This window comes from Nerophis ophidion, unplaced genomic scaffold (genome assembly GCF_033978795.1).
Source record: "Nerophis ophidion isolate RoL-2023_Sa unplaced genomic scaffold, RoL_Noph_v1.0 HiC_scaffold_100, whole genome shotgun sequence".
NCBI lineage: Eukaryota > Metazoa > Chordata > Actinopteri > Syngnathiformes > Syngnathidae > Nerophis > Nerophis ophidion.
Window position 1 is genome coordinate 11,733 of NW_026907022.1, and position 18,861 is coordinate 30,593.

Consider the following 18,861-nt stretch of genomic DNA (forward strand, 5'->3'; position numbering starts at 1 on the left):
GCAGTTTCTTCAAAAACATTTGCCATTAAACAGCTGGCACACAAGGACCAAACAGAAAGGTTGATAATATGGATGTTAACAATGTCCATGTGAATGTCCATATAAGACAAAAGTCAATGGCCGTAAATGTCCTTCATGGAGTGTTAGGGCCAGGGGACGTCCTGGTGACACTTCTGATTGATCATAAAGAAAAGAAGAACAATAGGAAAAACTTATTAAGACTATGTTAGAAGCACAGCCTGTAGGGAAAAAAAATAATAATTTAAAAAAAAAAAAAAAAAAAAAAAATATATATATATATATATATATATATATATATATATATATATATATATATATATATATATATATATATATATATATATATATATATATATATATATATATACAATACAAATAAAATAAAACGCTTATTCACTCACCTATTTTTTTCTTCAGAGAAACTTTCTGCTGCTCTTCCTGCGGCCACAAAGAGCGGTCCTAGTGCCCTCCATGTATCCTAACCGCCATTCAACAAACAAAGAAGACGAGCGACGAAGCCAAGTTGGAAGTGGTCCATTGAAAAGTTGATAGGACAACCTCCTGTACTGTAGAATGTAGTATGGACCACAGGACAGGACGAAGAAGTCCCGTTAAGAAACAGTGGAGGCTTAAGATGCTCTACTAGTCTGCTGGAAATCCAAAGAAGACGAAGGAGTAAAAAGCAAGATGGCGTTTGACGGAGAAGGCCTAAACGTGGCCACTGGCCATTATTGTTTCTCTATTTGTATTTAGTGCATACATGTACGCATATATGTGTCGTGTAGTTGATGAAACATTCTTAGTCATTGTTTGTATCCGGATACATTAGTCTGAGCGCACTTTATCGCCTCTTGTGCTAGTTAGCTTAGCTTGTTAGCTGCTAACAGAAGACACAGAAGTTATCAACACATCGCTAAGTAGAGATCAAGTGTGAGAGTAAAGTGTTGTGATTGTGTGAAAATGTGCCAAAGAAGGATAGCAAAGTATGAGGAGGAACTTTGTCCAACAAAAGAGGAGAAGGAGCGACAACATCAACTACTGGACGCTGTTTTCAAGAAACATCAAATTGTGTTACACAGAACAGGTTTGTTGACTTCGTACTCTCACATCTTTACCAACTTTATATTTGATAATTAACACTCTTTTTCAACAGAAGATGCTTTGTCTTGTGGGGATGATGCAATGCTTTGATTTAGATTCTTCATGAAAAGGAGACAGTTTGAGGGTGATGTTCCTCTCAGTTTGTAACAATGTGTGATTGATTGATTGAAGGAGTTATGAGAAGTTTGCATAGGAAAGGGTACACTTTCGTCACGGTACACATTCACTGCTGCAAGAAAGCCTGAGATGCTTTCAGTTGAAATATATATTTGAACTCACACAGTACTATGTAGAAAGTAGCATTTCAAATACAAATATACTGCAGGAAAATATAGTTGAAGTAGGTAAAAGGCTTTGTATTCCCAGTTACGAGTAGCCGCAACCTGTAATGTATTTTCTTTTTGATAGGGTGTTCCACATTTTGGTGATATAGAAGGCACACAAATCAGAACCTTTTTTGGAGTGAGATCTGGGTTGAATGTGATTTTTACAACTGCCTTTGGTGTTGTAATGGTGAATATATTTTACATTTTTGAAATATTTAAACAGGTACATGGCATACTTGCCAACCCTCCCGATTTTCCCGGGAGACTCCCGAATTTCAGTGCCCCTCCCGAAAATCTCCCGGGACAACCATTCTCCCAAATTTCTCTCGATTTCCACCCGGACAACAATATTGGGGGCATGCCTTTGCTGCCTTTGTTGTTCTCAGCAACTGGTCGTATAATATATGCGGCTTTTACACACACACACACACACACACACACACACACACAAGTGAATGCAAGGCATACTTGATCAACAGCCAGACAGGTCACACTAAGTGTGGCCATATAAACAACTTTAACACTGTTACAAATATGCGCCACACCGTGAACCCACACCAAACATGAGTGACAAACACATTTCGGGAGAACATTCGCACCGTAACAGAACAAATACCCAGAACCCTTGCAGCACTAACTCTTCCGGGAAGCTACAATATACACTCTCGCTAGCACCAAACCCCACCCACCTCAACCCTGCCCCCCACCTTAACCACTTCCTGATTGGGACTTACATGGATCAATAACTAAAATTAAACATTTATTTTCAATAACCAAAGTATTCAACAACTTGAATTATTAAAAGAACATAAAGGTGACTGACTTTCCTTCAGCGTGTCGTAGATGGTCTCCAATTCCTAAAGAGGATTTGTTGATGGAGATACTCCATAAAACACCACATGTTTTTGGTCAAAGTTCCTTTTGGCCCAGCCAACAAAATGACCACAAAAATGTGTTTTGCATGATGACAATAACAAACTATTTAAGTTATTTTGGAATTTTAGATTTTTATTTCCATGATATTGAAGTTATGATAATGACTATGTCATTACAAGATCATGGTTAAATTTAGAGATAAAGTTCAGGTTTTATAGACAATATACACAATAAAATATTTACACACTTAACATCAGTGAGTGTAAGGTTAAAAAAGGCTCAATCAATGCTGCCTCATACTTATAAAACACTTTTCAAATTGCCTCCCATCAAATTTACAGGTCGGTTTTTGTACTCACTGTACCACTTTTGAATTAATTTTGGGAAAAAAGGAGGTATTTCCCGTATTTGTATTGGTTGTTTTACTAGACACGCTTTTAACACAACACACAAAACAACACATTTAATGTCATTGTGTTAACAGTGTCAGTCCAAAACTATTCATATTTTCCATTAATTTTATTTAATTATTTACCCAACAGATGTCCAGCAGCCCCCTCACATTAAAGAGGAAGAGGAGGATCCACAGCCCCCTCACATTAAAGAGGAAGAGGAGGATCCACAGCCCCCCCACATGAAAGAGGAAGAGGAGGAAGTGTGGATGAGTCAGGAGGGAGAGTGTCCTGTAGGGCAGGAGGAGGCTGATGTCAGCAAGTTTCCACTGACTGTTGTCTCTGTGAAGACTGAAGAGCATGAAGACAAACCACCTGAGTCCTCACAGCTTCATCACAGTCCAAGTAAGCACAACATTTTATTCTCAGGGCATTCAATCCATCACAACTGGACTCTTCACTTTGTCTTACAAGACCTTTGTCCTCTCATCCAAGTAGGCTTCATCACTTCATGCTCATACACTTCAAGTCTTGAATATAATCATTGGAATTTGAAGTGGAGCTGTACTTTTTTGGGGAATTTTTCTATCATTCACAATCATTATAAAATACATGATAGTGGATATATTAAAAAAAAAAAAATCCCATTCTAACTGGGCTGGGCGATATGGCCTTTTATTAATATGTCAATATGTTTAGTCCACATCACGATACAGCATATATATGTGGATATTTTGCCTTAGCCTTGAATGAACACTTGATGCATATAATCACAGCAGTATGATGATTCTATGTGTCTACATTCAAACATTCTTCTTCATACTGCATTCATATATGCTACTTTTAAACTTTCATGCAGAGAGGGAAACCACAACTAAGTCAAATTAGCAAAAGTGTATTTACTAAACAGTTATTGAGCAATGGCACAAACATTCATGTCATTTCCAAACAAAGTGCAAGATTGTCAGAGACATTTTAAAACAAGCTCATAGTGCACTTTTGTGCATGATGTCACTAATATGGCATATCAAAACAACACTAAATTAAAGTTAACTTTTTGTACAGAACGCCACTACCAGCGCCTCCCTCGTGACATGTTCAAAGTTTTTCCGGAGGTGGGAATTGAAACTCTCTCTGACAGGAGACTCTGCCAGACGTTCCCAGCAGACCCTCACAATGCGTTTGGGCCTCCCAGGTCTGTCCGGCATCCTCCCCCACCATCGCAGCCAACTCACCACCAGGTGGTGATCGGTAGAAAGCTCCGCCCCTCTCTTCACCCGAGTGTCCAAAACATGAGGCCGCAAATCCGATGACACAACTACAAAGTCGATCATGGAACTGCGGCCTAGGGTGTCCTGGTGCCAAGTGCACATATGGACTCCCTTATGTTTGAACATGGTGTTTGTTATGGACAATCTGTGACGAGCACAAAAGTCCAATAACAAAACACCACTTGGGTTCAGATCGGGGCGGCTATTCTTCCCAATCACGCCTCTCCAGGTTTCACTGTCGTTGCCAACGTGAGCGTTGAAATCCCCCAGTAGGACAAGGGAATCACCCGGGGGAGCACTCTCCTGTACTCCTTCGAGTGAATCCAAAAAGGGTGGGTACTCTGAGCTGCCGTTTGGTGCGTAAGCACAAACAACAGTCAGGACCCGTCCCCCCACCCGAAGGCGGAGGGAGGCTACCCTCTCCACCAGGTTGAACTCCAACGTCCAGGCTTTGAGCCAGGGGGCAACAAGAATTGCCACCCCAGCCCACCACCTCCCACTGAGTGCAACGCCAGTGTGGAAGAGAGTCCAGTCCCTCTCGAGAGAACTGGTTCCACAGCCCTTGCTGAGCGTCGAAGTGAGTCCGACTATATCTAGCCGGAACTTCTTTACTTCGCGCACTAGCTCAGGCTCCGTTCCCCCCCAGTGAGGTGACATTCCACGTCCCAAGATGTAGCCGAGGATCGGACCCGCCAAGTGCCCTGCCTTCGGCTACCGCCCAGCTCACATCGCACCCGACCTCTATGACCCCTGCTATGGGTGGTGAGCCCATTGGAGGGGGGAACCCACATGGCCTCTTCGGGCTGTGCCCATGGGAACCAGGCGCTCGCCATCGTGTCCCACCTCCGAGGACACGATGGGGGGCCCTAGTGACCTGCGTCCAGGCGAGGGAAATCTGGGTCCTTCGTTTGTATTTTTCAAAAAGGTCTTCGCGCTGCTCTTTGTCTGACCTAGGACCAGTTTCTCTTGGTAGACCCTACCAAGGGGGCATAAAGCCACCGGACAACAGGGCTCCTAGGATTATTGGGACACGCACACTCCTCTACCATGATAAGGTGGCAGCTCAGAGAGGAGTGTGTGTATATATATATATATATATATATATATATGTATGTATGTATATGTGTACATGTGTGTGTGTGTGCATGTATATATATATATATATATATATATATATATAATGTATGTATATATGTATGTGTATATATATATATATATATACACAGTGAGGTTCACAAGTATTTGCACACCCTGCATTTTTGCAAGTTCTCCCACTTGGAAATTAGTGAGAGGTCTGAAATGTTCATCATGGACGTATTTCCCCTGTTAAGAGACATAATCAAAAAAGACAAATCCGGAAATCACATTGTATGATTTTTTTTATGATAAATTTGTATGTTACTGGGGTTCATAAGTATTTGCACACGTGAGAATCAGCAATAATTATGACTCTCAAAGAGATGTCATTCTACCTTAAAAAAGTCCACCTTCAACCCACAACTAAACACCCACCCACCACTCTTTTGAGCTCATTAAAGTAACATGTGCAGCCCACAGTCAGTCAAGATCCACCTTCTACTATGGACAAGACCAAAGAGCTGTCAGAAGAACCCTAGATACAAAATTGTAGAGCTCCACAAAGCTGGAAAAGGCTATGTGACAATTGAGAAGCAGCTTGGTGAGAATAGATCAACTGTTGCAGAAATTGCAAATTAGAACATGGAAGAGGCTAAACATGACTGCTAATCTACCTCGGACTGGGGCTCGATGTAAGATCTCTCCTAGCGGGGCATCACTCATGATAAGAAAAGTGAGGCATCAGCCCGGAACTACACGGCAGGAGCTGGTGAATGAGCTGGGACTCCTGTCTCTAAGGCTACTATCAGTAGAACGCTACGGTTTAAAATCATGCATGGCACGGAAGGTTCCCCTGCTTAAGCCAGCCCATGTCCAGGCCCGTCTGAAGTTTGCCAATGGCCATCTGGATGATCCACAGGAGTCATGGGAGGAAGTCATGTGGTCAGATGAGACCAAAATAGAAAATGTTGGTGTAAAATCCACTCGTCGGGTTAGGAGGAAAAAGACGGCTGAGTATCATCCCAAGAACACCATTCCTACAGTGAAGCATGGGTGTGGAAAGATCATGCTTTGAGGGTGCTTTTCAGCAAAGGGGACAGGGCGACTGCACTCGATTCCGGAGAGGGTGAATGGGGCCACGTATTGAGAGATTTTGGCCAAAAACCTCCTTCTCTCATTTAGAGCATTGAAGATGGATCTGGGTCTTCCAACACGAAGCACACAGCCAGGATAACCAAGGACTGGTTCCATACCAAGCATATCAAGGTTTTGGAGTGGCCTAGCCAGTCTCCACATATAAATCCAATAGAAAATCTTTGGAGGGAGCTGAAACTTTTTGTTGGTCGGTGACAGCCCTGAAACCTGACAGTTCTAGAGAAGATTTGTGTGGAGGAGTGGGCCAACATCCCTGTTGCCGTGTGTGCAAACCTGCTGAACAACTAAAGGAAACCTTTGACCTCTGTAATTGCTCTACACTAAGTATTAACACTGATATTCTCATGTGTACAAATACTTATGAACCCCAGTAACATACAAATAAATCATAAAAAAAAATCATACAATGTGATTTCCGGATTTTTCTTTTTAGATTATGTCTGTAAAAGTGGAAATACAGCTATGATGAACATTTCACACCTCTCCCTAATTTCTAAGAGGGAGAACTCACAAAATTGCAGGGTGTACAAAATACTTGTGGACCTCACTACATATATATATATATATATATATATATATATATATATATATATATATATATATATATATATATATATATGTATATGTATATGTATATGTATGTGTATGTATGTATATATGCATTAGGGCTGAAAATCTTTGGGTGTCCCACGATTCGATTCAGTATCTATTCTTGGGGTTGTGATTCGATTAGATATCGATTTTTTTCGATTCAACATGATTCCCAATTCAAAAACGATATTTTTCCGATTCAAAAGGCCCGATCTATTCTGTATTCATTCAATACATAGATTTCAGCAGGATCTACCCCAGTCGGCTGACATGCTAGCAGAGTAATACATTTTTGTAAAAAAACATTTATAATTGTAAAGGACAATGTTTTATCAACTGATTGCAATAATGTAAATGTTTTTAACTATTAAGCGAAGCAAAAAATATGACTTATTTAATCTTTGTGAAAACATTGGACACAGTGTGTTGTCCAGCTTATGAGATGCCATGCAAGTGTAAGCCACTGTGACACTATTGTTCTTTTTTTTTTTTTTATAAATCTCTCATGATAATGTCAATGAGGGATTTTTAATCACTGCTATGCTGAAATTATAACTAATAATGATACTGTTGTTGATGATATTCATTTTGGTTTCAATACTTTTAGTTTGTTCTGTGTGGTGTTTGTGTCTCCTCTCAATTGCTCTGTTTATTGCAGTTCTGAGTGTTGCTGGGTCAGGTTTGGTTTTGGAATTGGATTGCATTGTTTTATGGTATTGCTGTGTATTGTTTTGTTGGATTGATTAGTTTTTATTTATTTAAAAAAAAAAAGTGAGAATCGATTCTGAATCGCACAACGTGAGAATCGCGACCCAACTTCGAATTGATTTGTTCCCACACCACTAATATATATATATATATGTATGTATATATATATATATATATATATATATATATATATATATATATACACACACACACCATATTTTCCGGACTATAAGTCACAGTTTTTTTCATAGTTTGGCCGGGGGTGCGATTTACACTCAGAAGCGACTTATGTGTGAAATTATTAACACATTACTGTAAAATATCAAATAATATTATTTATCTCATTCACGTAAGAGACTAGACGTACAATATTTCATGGGATTTATGGATTAGGAGTGACAGATTGTTTGGTAAAGGTATAGCATGTTCTATATGTTATAGTTATTTGGATGACTCTTAGCATAATATGTTAGGTTAACATAGCAGGCACCTTCTCAGTTGGTTATTTATGCCTCATATAACCTACACTTATTCAGCCTGTTGTTCACTATTCTTTATTTATTTCAAATTGCCTATCAAATGTCTATTCCTGGTGTTGGGTTTTATCAAATAAATGTCCCCAAAAAATGCGACTTATTCTCCAGACCTAGATGTTTTTTTCCTTCTTTATTATGCATTTTCGGCAGGTGCGACTTATACTCCGGAGCGACGTATACTCTGAAAAATACGGTATACACTTTTTCGAAATCATTTTGGCATAAGCAGGATCATTTCGATTTCTTACATTCACTTGTTATTTCATATGTTGATCAGAAGGGGAGCACTTTTAAAACCGACACGCATTCAATTTGAAAAATTCCTCCTTTTTGGGACCACCCTAATTTTGATAGATTTCACCACCGGGGGTGCAAATGAGACATTCTCTATTAGATACAACGGTTTTCCGTAATGGCACCATGATTTATGTCCTAACTTGTTCACACCTCCTCATATGGAAGGTACTTGGTGTCTCAAGAAGGGTAGAAATACAAGAACAAATACATGAATGCACACTGTGGAGTGTTTTGTAAGGTGTCTCCAGCTCAATGACAGATAGTTAACAGCAATTGACCCTCACTGGGTCCATGTGCACACTCTCAGTTACATTAACACTGACATTATACATGTGGGCCAATAGATAGAAATGCTGTTAAATGTAGCTTTGATGTGGCAAGCTACTTTTGCAGTGTAGCGTGTAGTGTAGCTTGCTACAATTCTCCAAGGATAGCTTTGCTACATTTAATGGAGAGTAACTTGTAGCTTAGCTTACTACGTTTTCCAGGTCGCTTGCCCATCACTGTCTGTTTGGCCTAGCTCACATTTGAATAGTTTGAATACTGCAAACTTCTATACAGTAACACCTCATTTGTGTTTTATGTTCTGCAGACGTCCAGCAGGTGTCAGCAGAGAGTCATGAAGAGATTCCCTCCAAGCAGCAGGAGTGGAGCTCCAGTGTGGGACAGAAGGAGCTACAGGCCCCCTCCCACATTAAAGAAGAAGAGGAGGAACTGTGGAAGCAGCTTCAAATGTTGGTGGAGGATATTGATGAAGATGAAGCTCAGTCCTTACAGCTTCATCACTGTCAAAGTGAGGAGAACAGAGGGGTGGAGCTTGTAAGTCAACACATCACAGAAGCTGATGGAGAGCATTGTGAAGATATAAAGTCGGATCCAGACAGCATCTTTGCTCCACTGTCAGACATGGACCACATGATGTCAGACTCTTCTGATCACAGTGACCACATCCAAAAACCTTTGGAGAGTAAAAACGACTCTAAAGGTGATACGAGACATCACACTAACAACAAACACTTTGACTGCTCTGAATGTGGGAAATCATTTAGACACAAGAGTAATTTTACAGTACACATGAGAATACATACTGGAGAGAAACCTTTTACTTGCTCTGTTTGTAAGAAGAGTTTCTCCACAAAGCGTAACATGACCACACACATGAGAACACATACTGGAGAGAAACCTTTTACTTGCTCTGTTTGTAAGAAGCGTTTCTCCACAAAGCAACACATGACGATACACGTGGGAAAACACACTGGAGAGAAACCTTTTACTTGTTTTGTTTGTAAGAAGAGTTTCTCCACAAAGCGTAACATGACCACACACATGAGAACACATACTGGAGAGAAACCTTTTACTTGCTCTGTTTGTAAGAAGAGTTTCTCCAGAAAGCTTGACATGACCACACACATGAGAACACACACTGGAGAGAAACCTTTTATTTGCTCTGTTTGTAAGAAGAGTTTCTCCATGAAGCTTGCCATGACCATACACATGAGAAAACATACTGGGGAGAAACCTTTTATTTGCTCTGTTTGTAACAGGAGTTTCTCCAGAAAGTTTGACATGACCACACACATGAGAATACATACGGGAGAGAAACCTTTTACTTGCACTGTTTGTAAGAAGAGTTTCACTATAAAGACTGTCATGACCAGACACATGAGAATACATACTAGAGAGAAACCTTTTACTTGCTCTGTTTGTAAAAAGAGTTTCTCCAGAAAGCCTAACATGTCCACGCACATGAGAACACATACCGGAGAGAAACCTTTTACTTGCTCTGTATGTAAGAAGACTTTCTCCAGAAAACAAAACTTGACAGCACACATGAGAACACACACTGGAGAGAAACCGTTCAGATGAACTGTGTGTGATAAGATGTTCCGGGTTAAGTATAAAGTCAGTAAACACAAGTGTGTAACAGTCACGGAAGCTGCAGGAATTTAAAAACACTTAAACAGTGATTGTGCAAAATTTACTTTATGAACACAGCATGGTTAATATGAATGTATATTTGATGTTGTATGTAATGCTTCTCATCTTCTACTGTTATATGTTGTCCTGGAATTACTTTTTAAAGGCCTACTGTAATGAGATTTTCTTATTTAAACGGGGATAGCAGGTCCATTTTATGTGTCATACTTGATCATTTCGCGATACGGCCATATTTTTGCTGAAAGGATTTAGTAGAGAACATCGACGACAAAGTTCGCAACTTTTGGTCGCTAATAATAAAGCCTCGTCTGTATTGGAAGAAGCAGACGATGTGCGCGTGACGTCACAGGTTGTGGACTCCCTCAAATCCTTACATTGTTCACAATCATGGCCACCAGTAGCGAGAGCGATTCAGACCGAGAAAGCGACGATTTCCCCATTAATTTGAGCGAGGATGAAAGATTCGTGGATGAGGAAAGTGAGAGTGAAGGACTAGATAAAATGAACAAAATAAAGACTATACAGTGAGAGTGATTTAGATGTTATTAGACACATTTACTAGTATCATTCTGGAAAAACCCTTATCTGCTCATTGTGTTACTAGTGTTTTAACGAGATAATATGGTCATACCTGTACAACTTGAAGGTCGGCCCCGCACCTTTCTTCAGCACCAGTTGACGGGTGGTGGCGATGCCCATCTCTGCCATTCGCAAGGGACCCTCTTCGAAACACGATCTTTCGAAATGATCGCTGCATAATACACTGTACTTTGTGTGTGTGGTCTAATCCAACCGTGTTCGCTTGACATCTGTGTTCCGTAGTAAAAATTCACCGTCATCTTTCGGAAATGTAAACAAGAAAACACCGGCTGTGTTTGTGTTGCTAAAGGCGGCTGCAATACACCGCTTCCCACCTACAGCTTTCTTCTTTGACGTCTCCACTATTCATTGAACAAATTGCAAAAGATTCAGTAACACAGATGTCCAGAATACTGTGGAATTATGCGATGAAAGCAGACGACTTATAGCTAGGATCGGTGCTGGAACAAAATGTCCTTTACAATGCGTGACGTCACGCGCACGCACATCATACCGCGACGTTCCAGCAGGATGGTTCGGCACAAATTTAAAATTGCAATTTAGTAAACTAAAAAGGCCGTATTGGCATGTGTTGCAATGTTTATATTTCCATCCATCCATCCATTTTCTACCGCTTATTCCCTTTTGGGGTCGCGGGGGGCGCTGGCGCCTATCTCAGCTACAGTCGGGCGGAAGGCGGGGTACACCCTGGACAAGTCGCCACCTCATCACAGGGCCAACACAGATAGACAGACAACATTCACACTCACATTCACACATCATTGATATATAAACTATCAGACTGTGTGGTCGCTAGTAGTGGCTTTCAGTAGGCCTTTAAGTTGTGTGCATTTATTGAATATCATATATGTAGTTACTATTTTTTTTTCTTCTCATCTTTGAAGAGAGGATAAGTTATTATTTCCATTAGGGGTGTTGTTGTTTCTTATAAATCCACACATTTTTTTTATTTGATTTTATTGATATTATTATTCAATTAAAAGTAAGGATGAACAAAATTGCTATTAAAATGTGGATTAGCAGCATTGTTTGTTTGATTAATTAATACTTTTATTAGTAGATTGCAGAGTACAGTACATATTCCGAACAATTGACCACTAAAGGGTAACACCTCAATAAGTTTTTCAACTTGTTTAAATCATGGTCCACATTAATCAATTCATGGTACAAAGTGAGTTCAGATAGCATAAGAACAAGTATATACAACAGAAGAACATTTGATTATTTACATTAGGTTATTTATAATTCGGGGAAACCAAAATAGCAAAATGACATCTGTGAGTGAGTAACACAGCAGTTTTTTAACATGTACTTAATTATTTCAGTCATTATTAACATACTAAGATGAAGAATATCTTATTTTCAATAAGTTTGAAAGTGTTTCTCATAATACTTCTTCTTTGTACTTTGTAAGCACTATTAATTTAAACGTCCTCTTAAACTGGCTGATATCAGTACAATGTTTAACTTCTTTACTTAATCCATTCCATCATTTAATTCCACATACTGATATGCTAAAAGTTTTAAGTGTTGTACGTGCATACAAATGTTTTAAGTTAGATTTTCCTCTAAGGTTATATTTCTCCTCTTTAGTTGAGAAGAATTGTTGTACATTCCTTGGTAGCTGTTACGCCGGTTCGGCATCGTGGTACCGGGTTCGATTCCCGCGAGGATGCGTCAAGTGAACACAGCAAAGATAAGATATACACAATTTATTTAAATAACAAAAAAGAGCTATACAACAAAAATGCTGGAGCTAGTAGAATAAAACAAATAAAGGACGCTAGCATAGAAGCTAGGATATGCAACAATGTATTTAATATTAATACACTAAACATGTATTTAATATTCGTACATGAAACATGTATTTAATATTCATACACTAAACATGTATTTAATATTCATACACTAAACATGTATTTAATATTTATACACTAAACATGTATTTAATATTCATACATGAAACATGTATTTAATATTCATACACTAAACATGTATTTAATATTAATACACTAAACATGTATTTAATATTTTACACTAAACATGTATTTAATATTCATACATGAAACATGTATTTAATATTCATACACTAAACATGTATTTAATATTAATACACTAAATATGTATTTAATATTCATACACTAAACATGTATTTAATATTTATACACTAAAAATGTATTTAATATTTATACACTAAACGTTGATTTAATATTAATACATTAAACATGTATTTAATATCTATACACTAAACATGGATTTAATATTAATACACTAAACATGTATTTAATATTCATACACTAAACGTGTATTTAATATTCATACACTAAACGTGTATTTAATATTAATATGAAAACATGTATTTAAGTTCAATAAACTAAACATATATTTAATATTAATACACTAAAAATGTATTTAATATTTATACACTAAACATGTATTTAATATTCATACACTAAACGTGTATTTAATATTTATACGAAAACATGTATTTAAGTTCAATAAACTAAACATATATTTAATATTAATACACTAAAAATGTATTTAATATTTATACACTAAACATGTATTTAATATTCATACACTAAACGTGTATTTAATATTTATACGAAAACATGTATTTAAGTTCAATAAACTAAACATATATTTAATATTAATACACTAAAAATGTATTTAATATTTATACACTAAACATGTATTTAATATTCATACACTAAACGTGTATTTAATATTTATACGAAAACATGTATTTAAGTTCAATAAACTAAACATATATTTAATATGAATACACTAAAAATGTATTTAATATTTATACACTAAACATGTATTTAATGTTCGTACACAAAACATGTATTTAATATTTATACACTAAACATGGATTTAATATTAATACACTAAACATGTATTTAATATTCATACACTAAACCTGTATTTAATATTTATACAAAAACAAGTATTTAAGTTCAATAAACTAAACATATATTTAATATGAATACACTAAAAATGTATTTAATATTTATACACTAAACATGTATTTAATGTTCGTACACTAAACATGTATTTAATATTAATACACTAAACGTGTATTTAATATTCATACACTAAACAAGTATTTAATATTAATACACTGAACATGTATTTAATAATCATATACTAAACGTATATGTAATCATATACTAATCATATATTTAATATTCATACAGTAAACATGTATTTATTATCCTCTAAATAAGGCACACTTGGAAATAATGAATTTCTTTATGTGTGCAGTTGCGGCAAAACTCCACAGGAGGGCGCACGTTCCCTCTTAATAAGTCCGGTCCTCTCCGTCTCTCTCTCTCTCTTTTTCCTTTTTTTTTGTTTCTTTTATTTTTTTTACATAAGTTTGGTTTCTCATACACTTATATTTATACACTAAACATGTATTTAATATTAATACACTAAACATGTATTTAATATTTATACACTAAACATGTATTTAATATTTATACACTAAACATGTATTTAATATTAATACAAAAACATGTATTTAATTTTAATAAACTAAACATATATTTAATATTAATACACTAAACATGTATTTAATATTAATACACTAAACATGTATTTAATAATCATACACTAAATATGTATTTAATATTAATACACTAAACATGTATTTAATATTCATACACTAAACATGTATTTAATATTAATACACTGAACATGTATTTAATAATAATATACTAAACGTATATGAAATTATATACTAATCATATATTTAATATTCATACAGTAAACATGTATTTATTATCCTCTAAATAAGGCACACTTGGAAATAATGAATTTCTTTATGTGTGCAGTTGCGGCAGAAGTCCACAGGAGGGCGCACGTTCCCTCTTAATAAGTCCGGTCCTCTCCGTCTCTCTCTCTCTCTTTTTCCTTTTTTTTTGTTTCTTTTATTTTTTTTACATAAGTTTGGTTTCTCATACACTTATATTTATGCACTAAACATGTATTTAATATTAATACACTAAACATGTATTTAATATTTATACACTAAACATGTATTTAATATGTATACACTAAACATGTATTTAATATTAATACAATAAATATGTATTTAATATTAATACACTAAACATGTATTTAATAATCATACATTAAAACATGTATTTAATATTAATACAAAAACATGTATTTAATTTTAATAAACTAAACATATATTTGATATAATACACTAAACATGTATTTAATATTTATACACTAAACATGTATTTAATATTCATATACTAAACGTATATGTAATCATACACTAATCATTTATTTAATTTTCATACAGTAAACATATATTTAATATTTATACACTAAACATGTATTTAATATTCACACACTAAACGTGTAGTTAATATTAATACAAAAACATGTATTTAATTTTAATAAACTAAACATATATTTATAATTAATAAACTAAACCTGTATTTAATATTAATACACTAAACATGTATTTAATATTTATACACAAAACATGTATTTAATATTAATACACTAATCATGTATTTAATATTCATACACGAAACATGTATTTAATTTTAATAAACTAAACATATATACAATATTAATACACTAAACATGTATTTAATATTAATACACTAATCATGTATTTAATATTCATATACTAAATATGTTTTTAATATTCATACACGAAACATGTATTTAATTTTAATAAACTAAACATATATTTAATATTAATACACTAAACATATATTTAATATTAATACAAAAACATGTATTTAATTTTAATAAACTAAACATATATTTAATATTAATACACTAAACATGTATTTAATATTTATACACTAAACATTGATTTAATATTCATACACTAAATATGTATTTATTATTTATCCACTAAACAAGTATTTAATATTAATACACTAAATATGTATTTATTATTTATTCACTAAACATGTATTTAATATTAATACAAAAACATGTATTTAAGTTTAATAAACTAAACATATATTTAATATTAATACACTAAACATTGATTTAATATTAATACACTAAATATATATTTAATATTAATACACTAAACATGTATTTAATATTCATAAACTAAATATGTATTTAACATTTATACACTAAATATGTATTTAATATTCATACACTAAACATGTATTTAATATTAATACAATAAACCTGTATTTAATATTTATACACTAAACATGTATTTAATATTCATACAAAAACATTTATTTAATTTTAATAAACTAAACACATATTTAATATTAATACACTAAACATGTATTTAATATTAATACACTAAACATGTATTTAATATTCATACACTAAACATGTATTTAATATTAATACACTAAATATGTATCTACTATTTATCCACTAAACATGTATTTAATATTAATACACTAATCATGTATTTAATATTAATACAATAATCATGTATTTAATATTTATACACTAAATATGTATTTAATATTTATACCCTTAACATGTATTTAATATTTATACACTAAACATGTATTTAATATTTATACACTAAACATGTATTTAATATTAATACACTAAACATATATTTAATATTAATACACTAAACATATATTTGATATTCATACACTAAACATGTATTTAATATTCATACACTAAACATGTATTTAATATTAATACACTAAATATGTATCTATTATTTATCCACTAAACATGTATTTAATATTAATACACTAATCATGTATTTAATATTAATACAATAATCATGTATTTAATATTTATACACTAAATATGTATTTAATATTTATACCCTTAACATGTATTTAATATTTATACATTAAACATGTATTTAATATTTATACACTAAATATGTATTTATTATTTATCCACTAAACATGTATTTAATATTAATACACTAAACATGTATTTAATATTCATACACAAATCATGTATTTAATATTAATACAATAATCATGTATTTAATATTTATACACTAAATATGTATTTAATATTTATACCCTTAACATGTATTTAATATTTATACACTAAACAAGTATTTAATATTCATACATTAAACATGTATTTAATATTTATACACTAAACATGTATTTAATATTAATACACTAAACATATATTTAATATTAATACACTAAACATATATTTAATATGTATACACTAAACATGTATTTAATATTCATACATTAAACATGTATTTAATATTTATACACTAAACATGTATTTAATATTAATACACTAAACATATATTTAATATTAATACACTAAACATGTATTTAATATGTATACACTAAACATGTATTTAATATTTATACACTAATAGGTAGAGTGGCCGAGCGAAACCCGAGGGTCACTGGTTCAAATCCCACCTAGTACCAACCTCGTCACATCCGTTGTGTCCTGAGCAAGACACTTCACCCTTGCTCCTGATGGGTGCTGGTTGGCGCCTTGCATGGCAGCTCCCTCCATCAGTGTGTGAATGTGTGTGTGAATGGGTAAATGTGGAAGTAGTGTCAAAGCGCTTTGAGTACCTTGAAGGTAGAAAAGCGCTATACAAGTACAACCCATTTTATAATTTAAACATATATTTAATATTAATACACTAAACATGTATTTAATATTCACACACTAAACATGTATTTAATATTTATACAAAAATCATGTATTTAATATTAATACACTAATCATGTATTTAATATGTATACACTAAATATGTATTTAATATTTATACACTTAACATGTATTTAATATTAATACACTAAACATGTATTTAATATTAATACACTAAACATCTATTTAATATTAATACACTAAATATGTATTTATTATTTATTCACTAAACATGTATTTAATATTAATACACTAAACATGTATTTAATATTTATACACTAATCATGTATTTAATATTAATACAATAATCATGTATTTAATATTCATACACTAAACATGTATTTAATATTAATACACTAAACATCTATTCAATATTAATACACTAAATATGTATTTATTATTTATTCACTAAACATGTATTTAATATTAATACACTAAACATGTATTTAATATTTATACACTAATCATGTATTTAATATTAATACAATAATCATGTATTTAATATTCATACACTAAACATGTATTTAATATTAATACAATAATCATGTATTTAATATTCATACACTAAACATGTATTTAATATTCATACATTAAAAATGTATTTAATATTCATACACTAAACATGTATTTAATATTAATACACTAAACATCTATTTAATATTAATACACTAAATATGTATTTAATATTCATACACTAGACATGTATTTAATATTTATACACTAAACATGTATTTAATATTTATACACTAAACATGTATTTAATATCAATACACTAAACATGTATTTAATATTTATACACTAATCATATATTTAATATTAATACAATAATCATGTATTTAATATTCATACACTAAACATGTATTTGATATTTATACACTAAACATGTATTTAATATTCATACACTAAACATGTATTTAATATTTATACACTAAAAATGTATTTAATATTCATTCAATAAACATGTAGTTATTATTCTTACACTTAATATGTATTTATTAATACAAAAACATGTATTTAATTTTAATACACTAAACATATATTTAATATTAATACACTAAACATGTATTTAACATTCATACACTAAACATGTATTTAACATTTATACACTAAACATGTTTTTAATATTAATACACTAAAAATGTATTTAATATTCATACACTAAACATGTATTTAATATTCATTCAATAAACATGTAGTTATTATTCTTACACTTAATATGTATTTAATATTAATACACTAAACATGTATTTAACATTCATACACTAAACATGTATTTAACATTTATACACTAAACATGTTTTTAATACACTAAACATGTATTTAATATTAATACAAAAAAATGTATTTAATTTTAATAAACTAA

The 18,861-nt window shown here is 32.8% G+C and overlaps 1 protein-coding gene across 1 annotated transcript; it reads left to right on the forward strand.

Moving 5' to 3' along the window:
• Positions 1–443: 443 nt before the first annotated feature.
• LOC133547433 (gastrula zinc finger protein XlCGF57.1-like) lies at positions 444–10,445 on the forward strand. Its single transcript, XM_061893114.1, has 3 exons — positions 444–1,105; positions 2,867–3,121; positions 8,944–10,445. The coding sequence occupies exons 1-3, from the start codon at positions 982–984 to the stop codon at positions 10,215–10,217; spliced, it is 1,653 nt and encodes a 550-aa protein (XP_061749098.1). The 5' UTR covers positions 444–981; the 3' UTR covers positions 10,218–10,445.
• The last annotated feature ends 8,416 nt before the right edge of the window (positions 10,446–18,861 follow it).